The sequence below is a fragment of the Eumetopias jubatus genome, unplaced genomic scaffold (genome assembly GCF_037043125.1).
Source record: "Eumetopias jubatus isolate StellerSeaLion01/CBP00866 unplaced genomic scaffold, mEumJub1_p1.0 scaffold_4, whole genome shotgun sequence".
NCBI lineage: Eukaryota > Metazoa > Chordata > Mammalia > Carnivora > Otariidae > Eumetopias > Eumetopias jubatus.
Genome location: NW_028274810.1, coordinates 1,843,399 through 1,860,460, shown reverse-complemented (window position 1 = coordinate 1,860,460; position 17,062 = coordinate 1,843,399). Strand labels below are relative to the sequence as shown.

The 17,062-nt window shown below is 42.0% G+C and overlaps 1 protein-coding gene across 1 annotated transcript in view; it reads right to left on the bottom strand.

Annotated features, from left to right (window-relative positions):
- Positions 1-17,062, bottom strand: part of THEM4 (thioesterase superfamily member 4) — a 39,163-nt gene that overhangs the window by 11,906 nt on the left and 10,195 nt on the right. Inside the window, 3 exon segments of the mRNA XM_028088338.2 lie at positions 2,382-2,492; positions 3,268-3,331; positions 3,334-3,435. Of these exon segments, the coding sequence (XP_027944139.2) occupies positions 2,382-2,492; positions 3,268-3,331; positions 3,334-3,435 (277 nt within the window).

The window sequence follows — 17,062 nt, the reverse complement described above, 5'->3', positions numbered from 1 at the left end:
TCAGGCATGTGTTCCAATCACCCTCAAAGGAAAAATCCTATTCCATTAAGAATCTCCAGGATGATCGCCCAGAACTTACAAATTCGGCTGAGCTGAGACGGTTCGTTTAGGGTCTGACGCAAGTACTGGACACCTAATAAGGCTATGAGGACAAGTATACTAACCTCAGGAAAATAGAAATATTGGCATCCTAGAGAAATTAATCAAGCCTGGAACGAAAAATTTTTAATAAGTGTAGGTGAAATACTAAGTTTTTGAAAAGATTGATTATTTTAGAGAGAGAATGCACAAGTGGAGGGGGGCAGACGGAGAGATTCTTCAAGCAGACTGCCCACTAAGCGCAGAGCCCGACACAGGGCTCCATCTCACGACCCATGAGATCATGACCTGAGCCAAAATCACAAGTTGGTCGCTTAATCGACTGAGCCACCCAGGCACCCCGAAATAATAAGTTTTATGATCACTGGGATAATTTTATATTTGATGCATCTGGAAAAAAAAATCGTATTAGGCTTATCATTTTATTTACTGAAGTACTTAGTAACATTTGATTATGTCAGCACTAAAAAGAATTTGTATTGCATAATTTGTAGGTCTGGATTTATTAATATGTCTGTGGTTGTATTAGTTGTTGACCTTAAATACATTTGAGGGGATAATGACATAGTATATATAAGAAACCACTTTCTCAATCTCTCTTACTACTAATGATGTTAAATGGAAGTAAGTCTTGTGCAGAACTTCCGGGAAGTCTCCTAAAAAGAGAGAAAACAGCTCTTCTTCTACCCTTCGTCAGTCCTGCTGTCAGGACATGTGATGGCTCTTGCCAGCACTCAGTACTGTGAAAAGGTGAGCTGGAAGGAGCCTGTGTCTCTGGGAACCAGGGAGCTTGCTCTTTCAGCCCAGGATGACTTCCTCTGGACTCCTTTGCGTGATACATTTCTATCTTGTTTAAAGTGTTTTTTATTTTGAAGCTATGATTACTGGCAGCTGGGGAGGGAGAAGTTAAAGCAGCTGGCCTCCAATTCTTTCATTCTGTGTGTGTTGGGGGGCGGGGGCAGGGAGCAGACAGAAACATTCCCAGGGAAAAGGAGATAAATGACCATGTCTAATTTTTTCCAACTGGCCCTCCAGGTGAACAGACCAGGAATTGGTAAACTATGGCCCCAATGGCCAGCTGCCTGTTTTTGTAAATAAAGTTTTATTGGAACACAGCTATACCCATTTATGTACTGATGTATTGTCTATGGCTGTTTTTGTGCTGCAATGGCAGAGTTGAGTAGTTGTATCAGAGACATTATGGCCCGCAAAACATAAAATATTTACAGAAAAATTTTTGCTGGCCCTGAAATAAACTAATAATATTTACTAGGGGGAAGTGTCCTTTTCTGTAGAATGCTTGGCTAAGGATTACTTATAGTAAATAAACCTACAATCTACGAGGCATGGCTTCCTAATGATGGCCATATACACCACACAACTCTCTGTGGCATAAAATGGAGATGTTGTGTAACTTAAATGCCCCCCACTGTGCAAAGTAATAACCCACAAAACCTTATTTGGAGACCTCATCTATTGAACTGTTCTTAAACTCTGGTTTGCACTATTGCTCCTTCTCTGTTCCTGTGCCAGTGTCCACTGTTTTGTTAACTGTAGGATTGAAGAATTAAGACCTTGTGGAGCTTTATTTCTGATGGATACCAAACTCATCCTGCTGTCTGCCCTTTTATTTCTGTGTGAAGTTATGAGAAACTTCTATGTTTTGGGGTGCCTGGGTGGCTCAGTCACTTAAGCGGCTGCCTTCCGCTCAGGTCCAGGGTCCTGAGATAAGAGCCCCGCATCGGGCTCCCTGCTCCGTGGGGAGCCTGCCTTTCCCTCTGCCTCTCTCTCTCTGTCTCTCATGAATAAATAAATAAATAAAATCTTAAAAAAGAAAAGCATGAAATACTTTTATGTTTTGTTATGTAGTGGTTATTGGTGCTCCCACTCAGATCCCCTTCAATCCTTTTTTCACCTTTTTTTTTCCCCCCCAGATCCTGCCTTGCTCAAACGCAACGAGCCCAATAGGCCTGGAATTTTGGTCCCCAGGATAGCCCTCATTGTATGACTGACGTGTGAGAGAGCTCCCTTGCTTAAGGTCGGAACAATCCAGAGGCACACATTTCACTCCGGAGCTCCTTGGATGATCAGGCTGAAGGACTTTGGGAGCCCAAGCCTGGTTGGTTCTCCTTCCCTTTTCCTGTTTTGCTCCTCCCACTCCTGTGCTAGTCTCCCTTGGGAGCACCTCCTTTATCATTTGCACACAAATCTTTGTCTCAGGGTCTGCTGCTGGGGAGCCTGATCCATGATACCTAAGAAGCAGAGCAAACCCAGGGATTTACCTTCTAAAACTGATGTTGAGATTGGCAGTCAAAACAATTCTCTCAGCTATAAGTGCACACATACCAACAGTAGAATCAATCATGGTTGCAATGGCACCTCCGTGAAGGAATCTAGTTACAACAACAGAGAAAGAAAAATGTTTTCAGAAGGCTGAAAAACAGAGCCTCTGGAGAGAAATCATCCAAGCACATCTTCATATAATTTACTTATGAAATGCCCACTTGGTCCATGTTCAATGAACTCAATATCCACGTCCCCAGCTTTATTTTATTCATAGTACAATAGTATAGTATTGGTAATACACCAGAACTTAATGGTAATCAGATCCCAAGCAAGCAGAAAGCTAAAATATAATTTAAGAAATGTATATCATGTTTTTAACTGTATATATCGTTTAAAAATGTAGGAAATGAAGATAAACAGAAAGAAAAATAAAAATTGTAAGGCCTATAATCCCACCATCTAGTGACAAATCACTGTTAACATGTTAATGATACTCTCTCAAATTATACTGTTGCCCTGTTCCATGCTTTTGTGATTTAATATTTATAAACATCTTTCCATGTCAATTAATATGTATATCTACATTGCCACTTCAATGCCTTTACTGTAGTCTATGCATATGTATGACTGTAAGCAATTTTTCATTTTTTTTAAAAGATTTTATTTATTTGAGAGAGAGAGAATGAGAGATAGAGCGCACAAGAGGGAAGAGGGTCAGAGGGAGAAGCAGACTCCCCGATGAGCGGGGAGCCCGACGTGGGACTCGATCCCGGGACTCCAGGATCATGACCTGAGCCGAAGGCAGTTGCTTAACCAACTGAGCCACCCAGGCGCCCTGTAAGCAATTTTTCAGACCAACATTTCTATTGATCAATGGGATGCTATCATTCTTAGCCAGGTGCTCCTTGCAGGTAAGGACCTCCTTGAAATATGCAAACTGTCCTGTTTCAACATGATTATGGAACACTGCATATTCAAACCCCAGATCTTCCTCAAGGCTTCTGGGAAAGAGCTGGGCTTGTGACATGTGTTCTTTTATAGGCTTTGCGTCTGTAGGGAAATGAGGTGGATGGGCATGAGAAAACACGTATGAGAAAGATTCCCTGACAGAGTTAAGCATCTGTACCTTGCGAGAACCACAGGTTAATGGACGACTGATTAAAATGTTACCCAGGTACAAAATTAGAGGGAATGGGAGCATCCCACAGAAACAGAATATACGATCTTTGCCGTTGTGGACTTAACAGTCTAACTGGGGACATAGTAAACATTAATGAAATCAAAACCAAGTGCTTACTCACACATGGCAATCAGGAAATACAGTACATAAATGCTGAGGGCGTACTAAATGAAATAGTAAATAAGGTACAGACAGGAAGTCTTCTTGGAATAAGAATGGCTTAAATGGGATTTAAAGAAAATGAAGAGTGTAACAGTAGGGAGGTTTCCTTTGCAGAAGTGAGTTTAGCCTCAGCAGAAGAAAGTTATCATACTGAATCAAAACCAGGTCCAGTTCAGTCCAATACTCTGTGTGACTAAGACTCTAAGGCCCCAAACTCAGGGTTAGAAGCATTAAGGTTCATGAAATCAAATTAGTTGAGTTGTAGTCAGAGTTAAACAGAATGCTTCACATGTATCCTGGGTAACAACTAGTATACTTGTTTAGATATGCTTTTTCAGTTATACAACTGTATACAAGTTGTGTGTAGTGGGTTGTGAGTCAAAATGCAGGTCACTTCAAAGCAAAGACTGAAAGCTATTTTCTAAAGGTAGGGCGTGTTTATCCTTACACATCTATGTTAAGATTTAATTCCCAAACTCTGATTTCTTTCTTGGCTCATCATGATTTGCCATGCATAACACTAAGTTTCTTTTATTGTTACTGAATTTATATTTACAAAGTTTGAAAAAGATATGAGATGAGAAGATTTGCGAGAAGCGGGGAGAATGGCTTTTATTTAGGCCATGAACATCCTGTGGGGCAGGTGCCCTGTCTTTTAGACTGTACGCTCAACAAGCGGCATACTGTGTATGCACACACTATACGCACTCTAGTGGTTGTTGAGAAAATTAAGTTCTTGGCCTAGAACTTGTTCCTTCCTCCACACTTTATCCCTACAGTGAGGGGATAAACCTCAATGACCTCGGAGATCCATCCAACTCTGACACTGGAACTTCAGGATAAGATAAGCAATAGACCCTTCTAATTTTTTACTTAGGAGTTTAAAATCTCTGATCTAGATTACCAAACCTTGAGATTATTTCATAAAAATGAGAAAAATAAAGATGGTAAAATAAGTTTGTTAGAAATGCAAACTCTTAGGCTCTACCCCTGACCTCCTGAAGCACAGCGTGCGTTTTAACAAGACTCTCAGGTGCCTCATATTCATGTTCAAATCTGAGAGGCACTGGCCTTTTACAACATGGGATAACAATGACGGTGGTAGAGGAGTGACATGGCTGGACTTGCATTTTGAATCAATCTGCCAGCTATTGAAAGGAGGGACTGATGGGGATGAGAAAGATGAGCTAGAGGACCACTGAAACACTATAAAATCATGGTCACCAGCTCATCCCGAGTGAGGTGATGGTCTCCAGTGTGTGAAAGATGATAGGTGGCTACATTCGTCCAGGGCTGGGGCTTTCCTAGATGAGTAGGCCAGAGAGGTTCAGACAAGTGAGGTCAAAGAATTGCTTCCATGGGCCCTAAACAAACAAACTGGAAGGAAGACAACCATGGTCAGGAAACAAGTGTCTAAACGTGTGAATGCGGAGGTTGTTCACTTGTTGCAGACAAGGCTCAGGATGTCTCTCGCAGTGTGCGGCTGGGGCTGGGCAAAGAAGAGCTCACAGCTGACAGGAAGCTAAGTGAACTGAGGAGTGGCGGAGAACGGTGGGGATTCAGAGGGTGAACCAGGTGTTGAGACACTCAGTATGTGAGGGAGAGGTTGGCAGAAGACAGCAACACAGAGAAGAGGAGGGTGAAACGTCAGACGGTAGAAACCTCAAAGGAATGGGGGTTTCTAAGAGGAACAGGAAGTAATGGGTTGAAAGCACGTGTGGGTAACAAGGAGAACCTCCACGTCCCCCCCTATTCAGAGAGGGCCAAGTTTCAGGCAAGAACCATAAGCCATTTGGGAAAGGAACCCTGGAAAACACTGATATTTAAGGAGTAGGGAGGAGAGAGAGAAGACTGATCAGAGGTTTGTGAAAGCCGAGAGAAGTTCCAAGGAGAATGAGATCAACAGTGAGGTCTAGTACTGTAAGGGCCAAAAAATGCCCTCCAAATTTGGTATTTAGGTCACTAGTAGCTTAGGCGAAGAAACTTCCATAGAACTGTTGGGGGAGAAACTAGATCACACTGTTAAAGACATTCAACTGTGTGACAGGATAAAGAGTTGGAATGGAATTAGTAATACAAGTTACTAATTTTTCCCCTTCATTTGTAAAACAGAGTCCTTCTTATTTTTCTCTATTGGAAGTTCTACAAAGAATCTTGTGAACTCTACTGTTTTTCTTGGTTAAAAGTAGTTTTATTGTTATTTCATCCATTCTTTCAACAAATGCTGAAGTACCTACCATGAGGAAACGGAGGCAAGGAAAGGTAAAGTAACTTGCCGAAGATCATACAGCTTTAAATTGTGGAACCCAATTGGAACCCACACACTAAACTTCAACATTAAAGTAGGAAGTTGTCAGCTTTTGGATGGTGTCCAAAGCCATGTGACTGACTGGGATTACCAACAGAGTATATAGAGAAGAAAGGAGTCCTGAGGGCTGAGATGTGGGGCACCCTAACATTAAGAGTTTGAGGATGAGGAACCAGCAAAAGACAAGGACAGGAAAGGACCAGTTAAGTAGGGGAGAGTGCTGTCTTGGACGCCAAATTCAAGGGGAAAGGAGGCACTGGCTGTACCAAAAGCTGAGAGGTCATTGGTTAACATCATGAAGGTCACTGTGCCCTTGACAAGAGTAGTTTCAACGGAGCAATAAAATCTGACTGGAGTGGGTTTAAGAGTGAATGGGAGGAGAGAAAGAGAGAGTTGTGGCATGTCTGCGCACTGATGAGGAAAGACCCAGCACAGTGGGAGGTCTTTAAATAGTAGGCCAATGGGGAGGGAATGCAGTGCATGGAAACAAGGCTTGGCTCCCCTAAGAGGATGGGCAGTTCATTGGTAACAGGAAAAAGCAGAACACCAGGCACAGATGCAGGGAGTGGATAAATGAGACAGTGGGAGCTTGAAAGTTCTCTTCTGATTGCTTTTATTTTCTCTTAGGGGAACAGGAGGCAAGATCCACTGAAATCAAGGCTTGAGAAGAAGGTAGGTATCCGATATGGCCATCTAGGAGAGCAGGAGCGTGAATAGACAGGGGAAAATGAAAAATGCTTGTCAGGCAACATTAAGGAACTACTTGAGGTCATTTTATAAAAAAAACGTAATAATCCCGGGGAGCCTGGGTGGCTCAGTCAAGCGTCTGCCTTCAGCTCAGGTCACTATCTCAGGGTCCTGGGATCGATCCCCCCCACATCAGGCTCCCTGCCAAGCAGGGAGCCTGCTTCTCCCTCTTCCTTGGCCCCTCCTCACCCCCTACTTGTGCTCTCTTTCTCTCTCTCACAAATAAATAAAATCTTAAGGAAAAACAAACAAAAAACCCATCACAATCCCCAAACTATCCTAAGGACGAGTTTGGAAGACTAAAATATAATGAGTAAATTAGGAAATATCTGCATAAGCTCCATGAGGTCAGGGACCCTATCTGTGTACTCAGGCCTATTCTAGGACTACAGTATCTAGGGCAGCCCAGACGCTCAACAGATAGTTATTGAAGGAATAAATACTGGATTTGCAAATAAGAAGCCAAAAAGGGGGGCACCTGGGTGGCTCAGTTGGTTAAGCCTTTGGCTCAGGCCATGATCTCAGGGTGCTGGGATCAAGCCTCACATCGGGCTCTCCACTCAGTGGGGAGTCTGCTTCTCCTTCTCACTCTCCCTCTGTGCTCTCCCTCTCACTGTTTCTCTCTTTAAATAAAATCTTAAAAAAAAAAAAGACTTATAAAAGAAGCCAAAAAGGTCTTTATAGGCTGACTCTAAAAATGAAGAATATATTAGGTATATACATAAACTTCAGTAAGGTTCAACAAACTGGCCACGTAGGTGCAGAAGAGGGGAGACCAACAGTTCACACAAATGACACAGGGTGTTAGCTGACTGTTAGTGGCAAGTGGGACATGGCTACCTACCTAGTGCTAATGTCTTATTCTACACTGAAAGGATATAACTGGTTTCAAGCTTAGTTCTGGGAAGCATACACTAAGAAAAATTCTGAGAAACTGGAATATGTCCTGGAAAAAGCAACCAGGCTTGTAAAGGAGACTGAAATATCCTCTGGGAGAAATACCTGAAAAAACAGAGAAGAGAAGCCTGGCAACAAGAACTGTCAGGCACAGGAGTGAGATGCATGTATCTAACTCCTACACATGAAAGGATGCTTATTCTGTGTGTTCCTAGGTGTGAAAGGCTCAAGAGTGACTGTAGCTCAGTACAGTCTAAGGAAGAAATCACTAATAAGTAGAGCTGTCCAAAATGGAAAAAGCCCCTTTGTCCCAAGCACCCTATGACTAGAGGGGTTCAAGTGAAGTCTGGATGAATGGTCCTAAGGGTTAATATGGAAAGCAAGAGAAGACAGAGAAAAAGTTAGACTACAGTAGTGGGTCCCAACCTTCCTTCCATTCCAAAACAAGTCCACTGTCCTCTCTAACAGCAGTGGCTTAATAAGATTGCTGGGTTGTGAGCTCCACAATGGTGGGCATCCCCGTTGTTTTCTTCATTGCTATTCCCCAGTGCCTAGCATAGTGTCTGACACACAGTATTGCTCAATAAATATTTGTGTAAGGAAGAAAGCTAATAATCTCAAAAGAGAAAAGAAGGAAGCAGTAATGATGACTAAGAACCCTTCCCCAAGTGATTCTGATGGTCTATCCTTATATCCCAGACTAAATAATCTTCCAGGTCCTAACTCTCAGATTCTATTTTATCCTGATTTGATTTAGCTAATGAATGTATTTATATCGGTAACCATCCACATTTGTAACTCCTTAAACTAGTGGTTCTTGACATTTTTAGGTCATGGATTCCTTTGGGGATCTTATGAAAGACACTGATTGGCCCCTGAAAAAATGGACATTCCTTAAAGGAAGAGAGACCATTACTTTCCTGTTTATCCAAAAGACTGACATACTTCTTACATTCTCATAAGGGCAGGTATTACAAGTTTTTGTTTCTGTTTCAAATGCAGAAGTCTAAGACTCTAACTGGGCAATAGAGCATTACCTAAAATGGCAGATAAAGGTGGGAATTACTGAGTTCAGTAAGACTGGCTTTTGCAATGCAAATGCGAAGAGAAAACCAGTTTAACGAACTTTCAACTTCTAGTTGGTTGTTAACATCATCACAGAAATCAGTGGTTCCTTAATTCCAAGACTAACTGCATCCACACAGTCTGAAAGCTTGTTAAAAATAGATTCTCAGGCTCTACAGCAAAGGGTCCAAGTGATTCAGATCAGGAGAAACACTGACAAAGGAGCTTAACTCTTCAGTTAGTGCAAAAGCGGTAAGCCTATGCAGACTTGGAAACAGAAGTTTTCCAAGTTTTTCAGATGTGCCCCCTTTAAATCACAACAGCTGGCCTGTGGTTTGTACTCCTACCAGACCCAAGAAGGGAGGTGAAGAAAGCAATGGGCAGCATCAGTTACTCCTTTCCCCTGGTTATCTCCTATGTATACATGAGGTATACACGTTAATAAACTTGTTTATTTTTCTTACTAATCTTTTATTACAGGGTCTCCACCAAGAACTTGGAATTATTTTCCTCCCCTCTAGTTTCTGGTGACCCAGAAAGTACCTGCTGAGACACCACCACTTGTTCCAGAGCCTACAGATGGGATCCTGGGAAAACAGGCAGAAGCCAGCCAAGGGTAAGAATTCTTACCCAAGTCTGTTCTGCCGGATCTTCATCTGTAGTGCCTGGACAAGAGAGGAAGGTAAAATTTTATGTTGTCCCACCCTTTCCAAATTCAGCCTGGCAGGAGAAAAACACATGTAATTCTTTTAACTGTGGATCCTGGATTTGCTTTCAGGTACCCACTGGCTAACAATCCTTTCCCTCCTGTGGACAGTTATTACTTTTGTTTGTCTTGTTTTGTGTTCTGAGAACTTGGGCTGCATTTCTGCCTGCTGGGGCATATAGGTTGTCGGTTCTTACGTGTGCGGGTGGCCCAACTGTCAGGTTGGGGGCCCCAAAATGTGGCCAGACAGAAATGCGAACTGTATGTGGCTAGTGTCCTGACAACTTTTGCCAGCTCTCAGGGGTTGTATAGGTCTTTCTTTCTTTTGGTTACCTTTGGGAGTGGTTCTGGATTTTGGGAGGGCTGCATCTTTTGTCCCCTCCTTTGGGGACACTTTTTGTGTCCGTCATTAAGCCATAAAAGGCTTATTGGTTTTAGTTTTTAGTCACTTGATAGGTATGCCTTTGATTTAAAAGACAAAGGAAAAAATATTTTAAAAAGGAGTAATATCAGGAAAATTTACTGTGTGTTTCAGCTGAAACCTGAGAAAATATTTGAAAGGAATTTTTTAAAAAAGGTGTACAGTCAAAACTTGGCCACACTGGAGGCTGATAGGTTTTTGTTTTGTTTTGTTTTGAGAGAGAGACAGCGAGAGGAGGAGGGGCAGAGGGAGAGTGAGAATCTTAAGCAGGCTCCACACTCAGTGGGGAGCCCAATGCACGGCTCCATCTCATCTCACAAGCCTGAGATCACGACCTGAGCTGAAGTGGGACATTTAACCAACTGAGCCATCCAGGTGCCCCAGGAGTTTCTTTTTTTTTTTAAAGGCCTCTCTTCTATTTGATTCTGGCTCCTCCCACGGGAACTTCTCAATTGACTGAAACCCCCTTCTTGAACTCCTGTTGACTATGTGCTCCACCAACTCTGTCCACCTCTTTCTTGTTTGCATGATTTAACTAAGTACAATTTGGAACTTAACTGGCTTCTTTGGGAAACTTAAGATCTCCCTAGATTAGCTCCTCTGGGACCTCTTCTTCCTACTGCTTCTGTCCTTCCTTTTGTCACCTTCCATCTTCCATTCAATTCCCTGAATCCTTGCTATGTCCCCCGCTTCAAACTCCTACCTCGTGCAAACCTTCACCCTGGACATATTTTCCCTTCCCACTTCAGCCCCTCAGCTCCCTACAGCCACTTGAGCTGCAGGCCGCTTTCCTCTACTGGGGGCTCTCTAGGGACCCAGAGACCCCAAGCAACTCTCTGAGGCTGCAAAGGAAAAAGGAGCTATTTGGAAATGGGGCAAATGAAAAATTCTTAAGTCTTCTACACAAATATTCGTAAAAAGCTTTAGCTTAGTGGGTTAACCCTAACTTATTCCATCTGCCTGAAACACAATTTGGATTCAACTGTTCTTTTATAAACTACTGAGTATAAGATTTCTGTTTGCATTTGTCTGTATGTTTATGTATGTCTATATATTATATGTTCTAGATGTGTGATATTTTTCTACCTCTGGGTGGCATTGCCAAAATTACTCTGTAAAAAGAGCTCTACTTAATTGGCTTTTAAAAAAAAGTGCTTATATAAATTAAGTTTGAGGACAAACTCAGAAATAAAGAGACTAACCCAAATGTTTTTCAAATTCACATGACTTGGGTAATCTTTGGTAAATAGAAATATTGTGGGTTTACTAAAACAATGAACACTAACCCAGAAAAACAGACACACTTTCAGAGTTGTCAGCACTAAATGCAGACATACAACTTTTTCTACCTGGTTTACTAGTCAAATGAGCTCATGTTATCTGTTCTAAAAATTTGTTACCAAGAAAAATAACTTAAGATGATGAAATTCTCATGAATAATGTAAACACTGCTAAGAATAAATGAATTAAACAGATGTAAGCTAAACGTTTATAACTAACAATTAGATTTTATGTCTACCTAAAAATAGTTTCTTAAATCTCTTTGGTAACTTATATTCTTAGAATTTTGCTAAGTTATGGATATTCATTAAATATCTAGATCATTTCCAAATAAGATAAAATATTGAAACATTAATTGTTAAATATTAAGCCTAAGTTTACTTGCTTGTAGCCTCTTATTACAGAGGAGCTAAACATACTGGGGTCTGTTAGTAAACATGTCTTGTGCCACACTGAAAAACTGTACTATGGGGAAGTGTATGCTTCTAGAAATTATAAAAATGTATTCACAAATTTGCCAATCTCCACAATGCTGGCATGACACAGTTAATAATTGCTTACTTCTTCATTTTCACTAGAAACTAAGGTTTCTATGGGTTAAGAACTCTAATATATGTCATTCAACATACTAGAAGTAATAAGGGAAACAATTATGCAAAGCGAGTAGGATGTATTTTTAGTAAGAAAAGGTATGAAGTATGGAGATGTATTTTTGTTAAGTAGAAAAAAGTAAATTTGTCCTAAAGTAGAATAACTAGTTGTTTCAGAATGAAAAGAGAATAAAGGACAAACTAAGTAGATAAAGTTGAGGAGGAGAGAGGGAGAACCTTACCTTGTATGGTCAAGGTGGCTAGAACTGAATGAAATTATTATGAGGGTTTTTTTTTTTTAAGGTTTAATTGTTTTGTTGTTGTTGTTGTTGTTTTAAAGATTTTATTTATTTGACAGAGAGAGACACAGCAAGAGAAGGAACACAAGCAGGGGCAGTGGGAGAGGGAGAAGCAGGCTTCCCGCGGAGCAGGGAGCCTGATGCAGGGCTCAAACCCAGGACCCTGGGATCATGACCTGAGCCGAAGGCAGACACTTAACGACTGAGCCACCCAGGCGCCCCTTAAAGACTTAATTGTTAAGCAATCTCTACACACAACATGGGGCTCTAACTCACACCCCCAAGATCAAGAGTCGCATGCTCCACCAACTGAGCCAGCCAGGTCCCCCTATTTTAAGAGTTTTTAAAGTAAGTTTTAATAGAATGCCTGTACAAAGTTAAAATTTAACCACCTTTTGGGGCACGTGGGGGGCTCAGTCGTTAAATGTCTGCCTTCGGCTCAGGGCCTGATCCCAGGGTCCTAGGATCAAGCCCCGCATTGGGCTCCCTGTCGGCGGGAAGCCTGCTTCTCCCTCTCCTACGCTCCCTGCTGTGTTCCCTCTCTCGCTGTCTCTGTCAAATAAATAAGTAAAATCTTTAAAAAAAAAAAAATTTAACCACCTTTCATCTATTAGAAGAACACAGTTTTCTTTCTTTTTTTTTTTTAAGATTTTATCTATTTATCTATTTATTTATTTATTTATTTGACAGAGAGAGAGACACTGAGAGGGAACACAGCAGGGGGGGTGGCAGAGGGGAGAAGCAGGCTTCCCGCCAAGCAGGGAGCCCGATGTGGGGCTCAACGCGGGGCATGATCCCAGGACCCTGGGATCATGACCTGAGCCGAAGGCAGACGCTTAACGGCTGAGCCATCCAGGCGCCCCAAGGACACAGTCTTCAGACTATTGGTCTGCTCTTGATAAGAGATTGTGGAAGGGTTTTTTGTGTTTGTTTGTTTTTTGGTTTTTTTCTTTTACCTTTTAAGTAACCTGCCTAGAAAGCAAAGATTTTGTATCTTACCAACACCATTTCCTATGCTTTGTGTTGTCTTTTGCAGGTCTTTGATTACTTAAGAAACTGAGTCTTCTCTATTCACAGAAGTAAGTTTTTGTTATGTTTTAATAACTAAGTACTCTTTTGGTTTGCCTCCAACATCTTTTAACCATCTCTTTGGTTAAAGGAATAACTGCTGTTTCACAGTGACCTATTTAATAAGGTGTTCTAAAACATTTGATATTTGACAAACTTCCCCTAACCAAAGTCTAAGTCAGGTCTTTTTTTTTTTTTTTTTTTTAACTCAGACTAACTGTGGGATTTCCCAGCATGTTCCCTGGTACATCTTCTGAAGAAGAGATACTTAACTATTTAAATCGCGTAAAATTCCCAGAAATCTGCTATGTCCTGGTATAATGTTATCAGTCATAATTCTAGTTATCTTAAAATCTGTGCCACAGAAATAACCACATTTCCTTGTCATTTGCACTAGAATGAACTCTCATCAGATCTTTAACCATGGCCATTTTTTAAGTCTTTTTGTCATTTAGAGTTTTACTCTGATGATTTTGCAAAAAAAGTGCTTTGTCTTCTGAGATTCAAGAAAGGGACTCTTAATATGCACAGGTTTCTGATAACTTTAAGTAATCATACCACTGAACTAGCTAAGAATTTCCATAACTCTACTGGAAAACTCAATTCACAAAACTGCCAAGATCAAGCAAAACAAGAATCAATTACAAGGGACTAAACGAACTGATGAAGATAAACAGAACTGAAACATTTATCTTTCCCCTTACCTCATCTCATCAGAATTTGGAAATGCTATTAAGTATTATTTTCATAGTAATATATTTATTTGCAGGTAATCTGTTCCTTGTAACAGGCACAGACAAGACCAAACAGCCTCACGGAACTAAGGCTGACTTTATGGAGCCAATAAAGCCCCTTCAGAAAACTGCCTGGCATCTTGCTTACTGGGTTCCTGGCATTACAGTGGGTGAAGACGGTCACTTCCTGGCAGCCTGAGAAGTTCAGAATATTTTGGGGGCCCTGAGAAGAGAGGAATCCACTCAAATTCATAGGTATTGCAGGCAAGGACAGTGATTCCTTGGCTTGGTTTCTGGCCTTGAGTGGCTTTTAAAAGTCTAATCTGAGGGATGCCTAGATGGCTCAGTTGGTTAAGCAGCTGCCTTTGGCTCAGATCATGATCCCAGACCTCAGATTGAGTCCCGCATCAGGCTCCCTTCTCAGCAGGGAGCCTGCTTCTCCCTCTGTCTGCCGCTCCCCCGCTTGTGTGCTCTCTGGCAAATATAATAATAATAATAAAATGTAAGTCCAGTCTGAGATTCCTTATGAAAAGCAAACCCAGGGACGCCTGGGTGGCTCAGTCAGTGAAACATCTGCCTTCAGCTCACCAGGGTCCTGGGATCCAGCCCCCTGCTCAGTGGGGAATCTGCTTTCCTTCTCCCTCTGCTGCTCCCCCTGCTTGTGCTCACTCACACTCTTTCTCACTCAAATAAATAAATAAAATCTTAAAAGAAAGAAAAGAAAAGCAAACCCCAAAAACCCATGTGGCCAATCACTATTCTTGTGATACTTATGTAAATAATCAGGCCATGTTTAATGAGACTAGATTCATTTTGCAAACAAATTAGTCTTATTGTGATTATCTCCGATACAAATGGATGACTGCAGAGAGAAAAAGTACATTTCCATAGCACACCTTTGTGGGCATCAGATCCCAGTGCTGTTTGCTGTCTTTGAAGTTGTTATCTATCTGCAAACTGACCTGGATCCTAATTCTTCTAGTTTCCTCAAATGTCTGACTATGACTCTCTAAACATTTCCAATTTTCTCCCACCCTTCTGACTTGGAATCACTAAGGACAAAACTGCTTTCCCTAAAGCCTTGCAAACTGAAACTGGACAACTTGACAGAAATTTCATAAGAGCAGGGCGCCTGGGTGGCTGAGTCATTAAGCATCTGCCTTTGGCTCAGGTAGATCCCAGGGTCCTGGGATCGAGTCCCACATTGGGCTCCCTGCTAAGCGGGAAGCCTGCTTCTCCCTCTCCCACTCCCCCTGCTTGTGTTCCCTCTCTCGCTGTCTCTCTCTCTCTCTCAAATAAATAAATAGTCTTTAAAAAAAAAAAAAGAAATTTCTTAAGAGCTCATGTGTGGACGACGTTCTTACCTGTTGCAGTTGGGCTACTCAGAAATTTCACACCTGATGACATCACCAGAGCTATTCAAACTGCAAATCAGGAAAGTGAATAAGACTGCTCAAGGATGGCTTTCAACTACCTCCGTTTGGATGTCAAGCTTTCTAATTGATTAAGTTCTTCTTTCCAGCTCATAACTCAGGCAAAAAGCCCTCCAGGAAAAGTATCCTGCTTGGGAACCAAAACTACCCCCTTCAAACAATAAAGACTGCCTAGACCAGTAAGACCCCCACCTGTGATTGACCCCAAGCTAATCATCAACTTGACCTTTACATAACTGAGGAAGGAGGGAACGGAGGCTCAGGAGGGAAGCTGACCAACAGTAAAGCCATTTTGGTTTTTAGGTTGACTCTTAAGTCAGCAGGTCATAAAAAGAGTCACAAGACGCCATTCCCTGTGGCTATAAAAGCCACATCAGCTGGACATTCTTAAAATTGTTCTGTAGGAGCGTTGTGCTGACAATACTGACCCCATCTTTGGCCCTCCATCTTGTTCACATTTGCTCAGTAACCTCTCTTGGGGCTACATGTTTTGGGTCCCTTGGAGATGAATCTACATACCTTAGAAATGCCAGCCAGGATGGCGGGGCGGGGCGGGGGGGGGGCGCGGCGGGGAGGCTTATTTTGGCCTCCCATGAATCTGTTAGAGATAACATAGTTTTTCCTGATGCACAGGTGGTGCCACAAGATCTAATTAAAGGCCAGCTGTCAAATAAGGTGCATGCAAGCCCTCTGAGGTGCGTGCAAGCCTTCTGATCTCACTACAATGACCTTCTGTGTTCCCCTCACCCTATACAATCTGTGGACTGAGGTTTGGATTTCGTGGAGAATTAACTATGCAGCTGCTGTGGACTGTCCTCCACCTGAATCCCTCTGTCAATAAGTTACCCTGAATAAAACTCTGTGTAAACTGTATGGAGTGGCCCGCTTTGTTTTCTGGTCTCAAAGTGCCTTCTTAGCTTGGGGATACTTTACTGTCCATCCTCTACCTTCTAACAGGCTCCCTGTAGGTTATTCCACAACCCTAGGTAGGACAGCGGAAAAACCAACCGCCCAATGTAAGTGATACACCCAAAGCTAAAGAATAAGCTCCTCTCTATATGGTTAGCTAATTAAAAAAAAAAACCTATAAAATGCTTTACTAGAAGCAAAGGGGCATAACTCTTCCTCACCCAGGAGAAGAGACCATTACTTTGTGAAGTAGCTCCTGATGTGGGAAACAAAGGCAAAAGAAAAAATTAAATTTCCTACTGCCTACAAGTCCTTGAAACAGGCAGAGAGACATATTCGTCTAGGAACTCAGCTGCCTTTATGTTAATACTTTGCTGAGGGCAAAAGGCAATCTTAGCCTGACCCTCAGGATCCTGTGAGTCTACTCTAACACACAAAAATTCCTTTGAAAACTTCCATTATCTCTACTCCCCACCCCAAGATACATGTTAGCAATCATCCTTTAAACATATGGCCCACTAATCTACATCTGAAAGGTCTCATGACTCAGGTTTTATTAGACAATAATAAATGACCTTTTCCCAACAATAGCCAGCCCCCTCAAGGTCCTGGAAACGATGCTTCCAAAATTCCTTAGAGATTTACGCTATCCCTAACCCCCTCCCAACTTGAAAGTATATAATGGGCCACTCCTCATGACCCCAGTGCAGCTCTTTCTGCCTGTCCCTGTCCGTTAATAAAACCATCTTTTTGCACCAAAGACGTTAATTCTTTCTGGGCTGTTGGCTCCCAACTCCAACATTGCCACATCACTCGGCGCCTGAACGTGTGGGTCAGTCTTTTCATCTGGATTCTGAGCTTCTCTGTAAACTTGGTA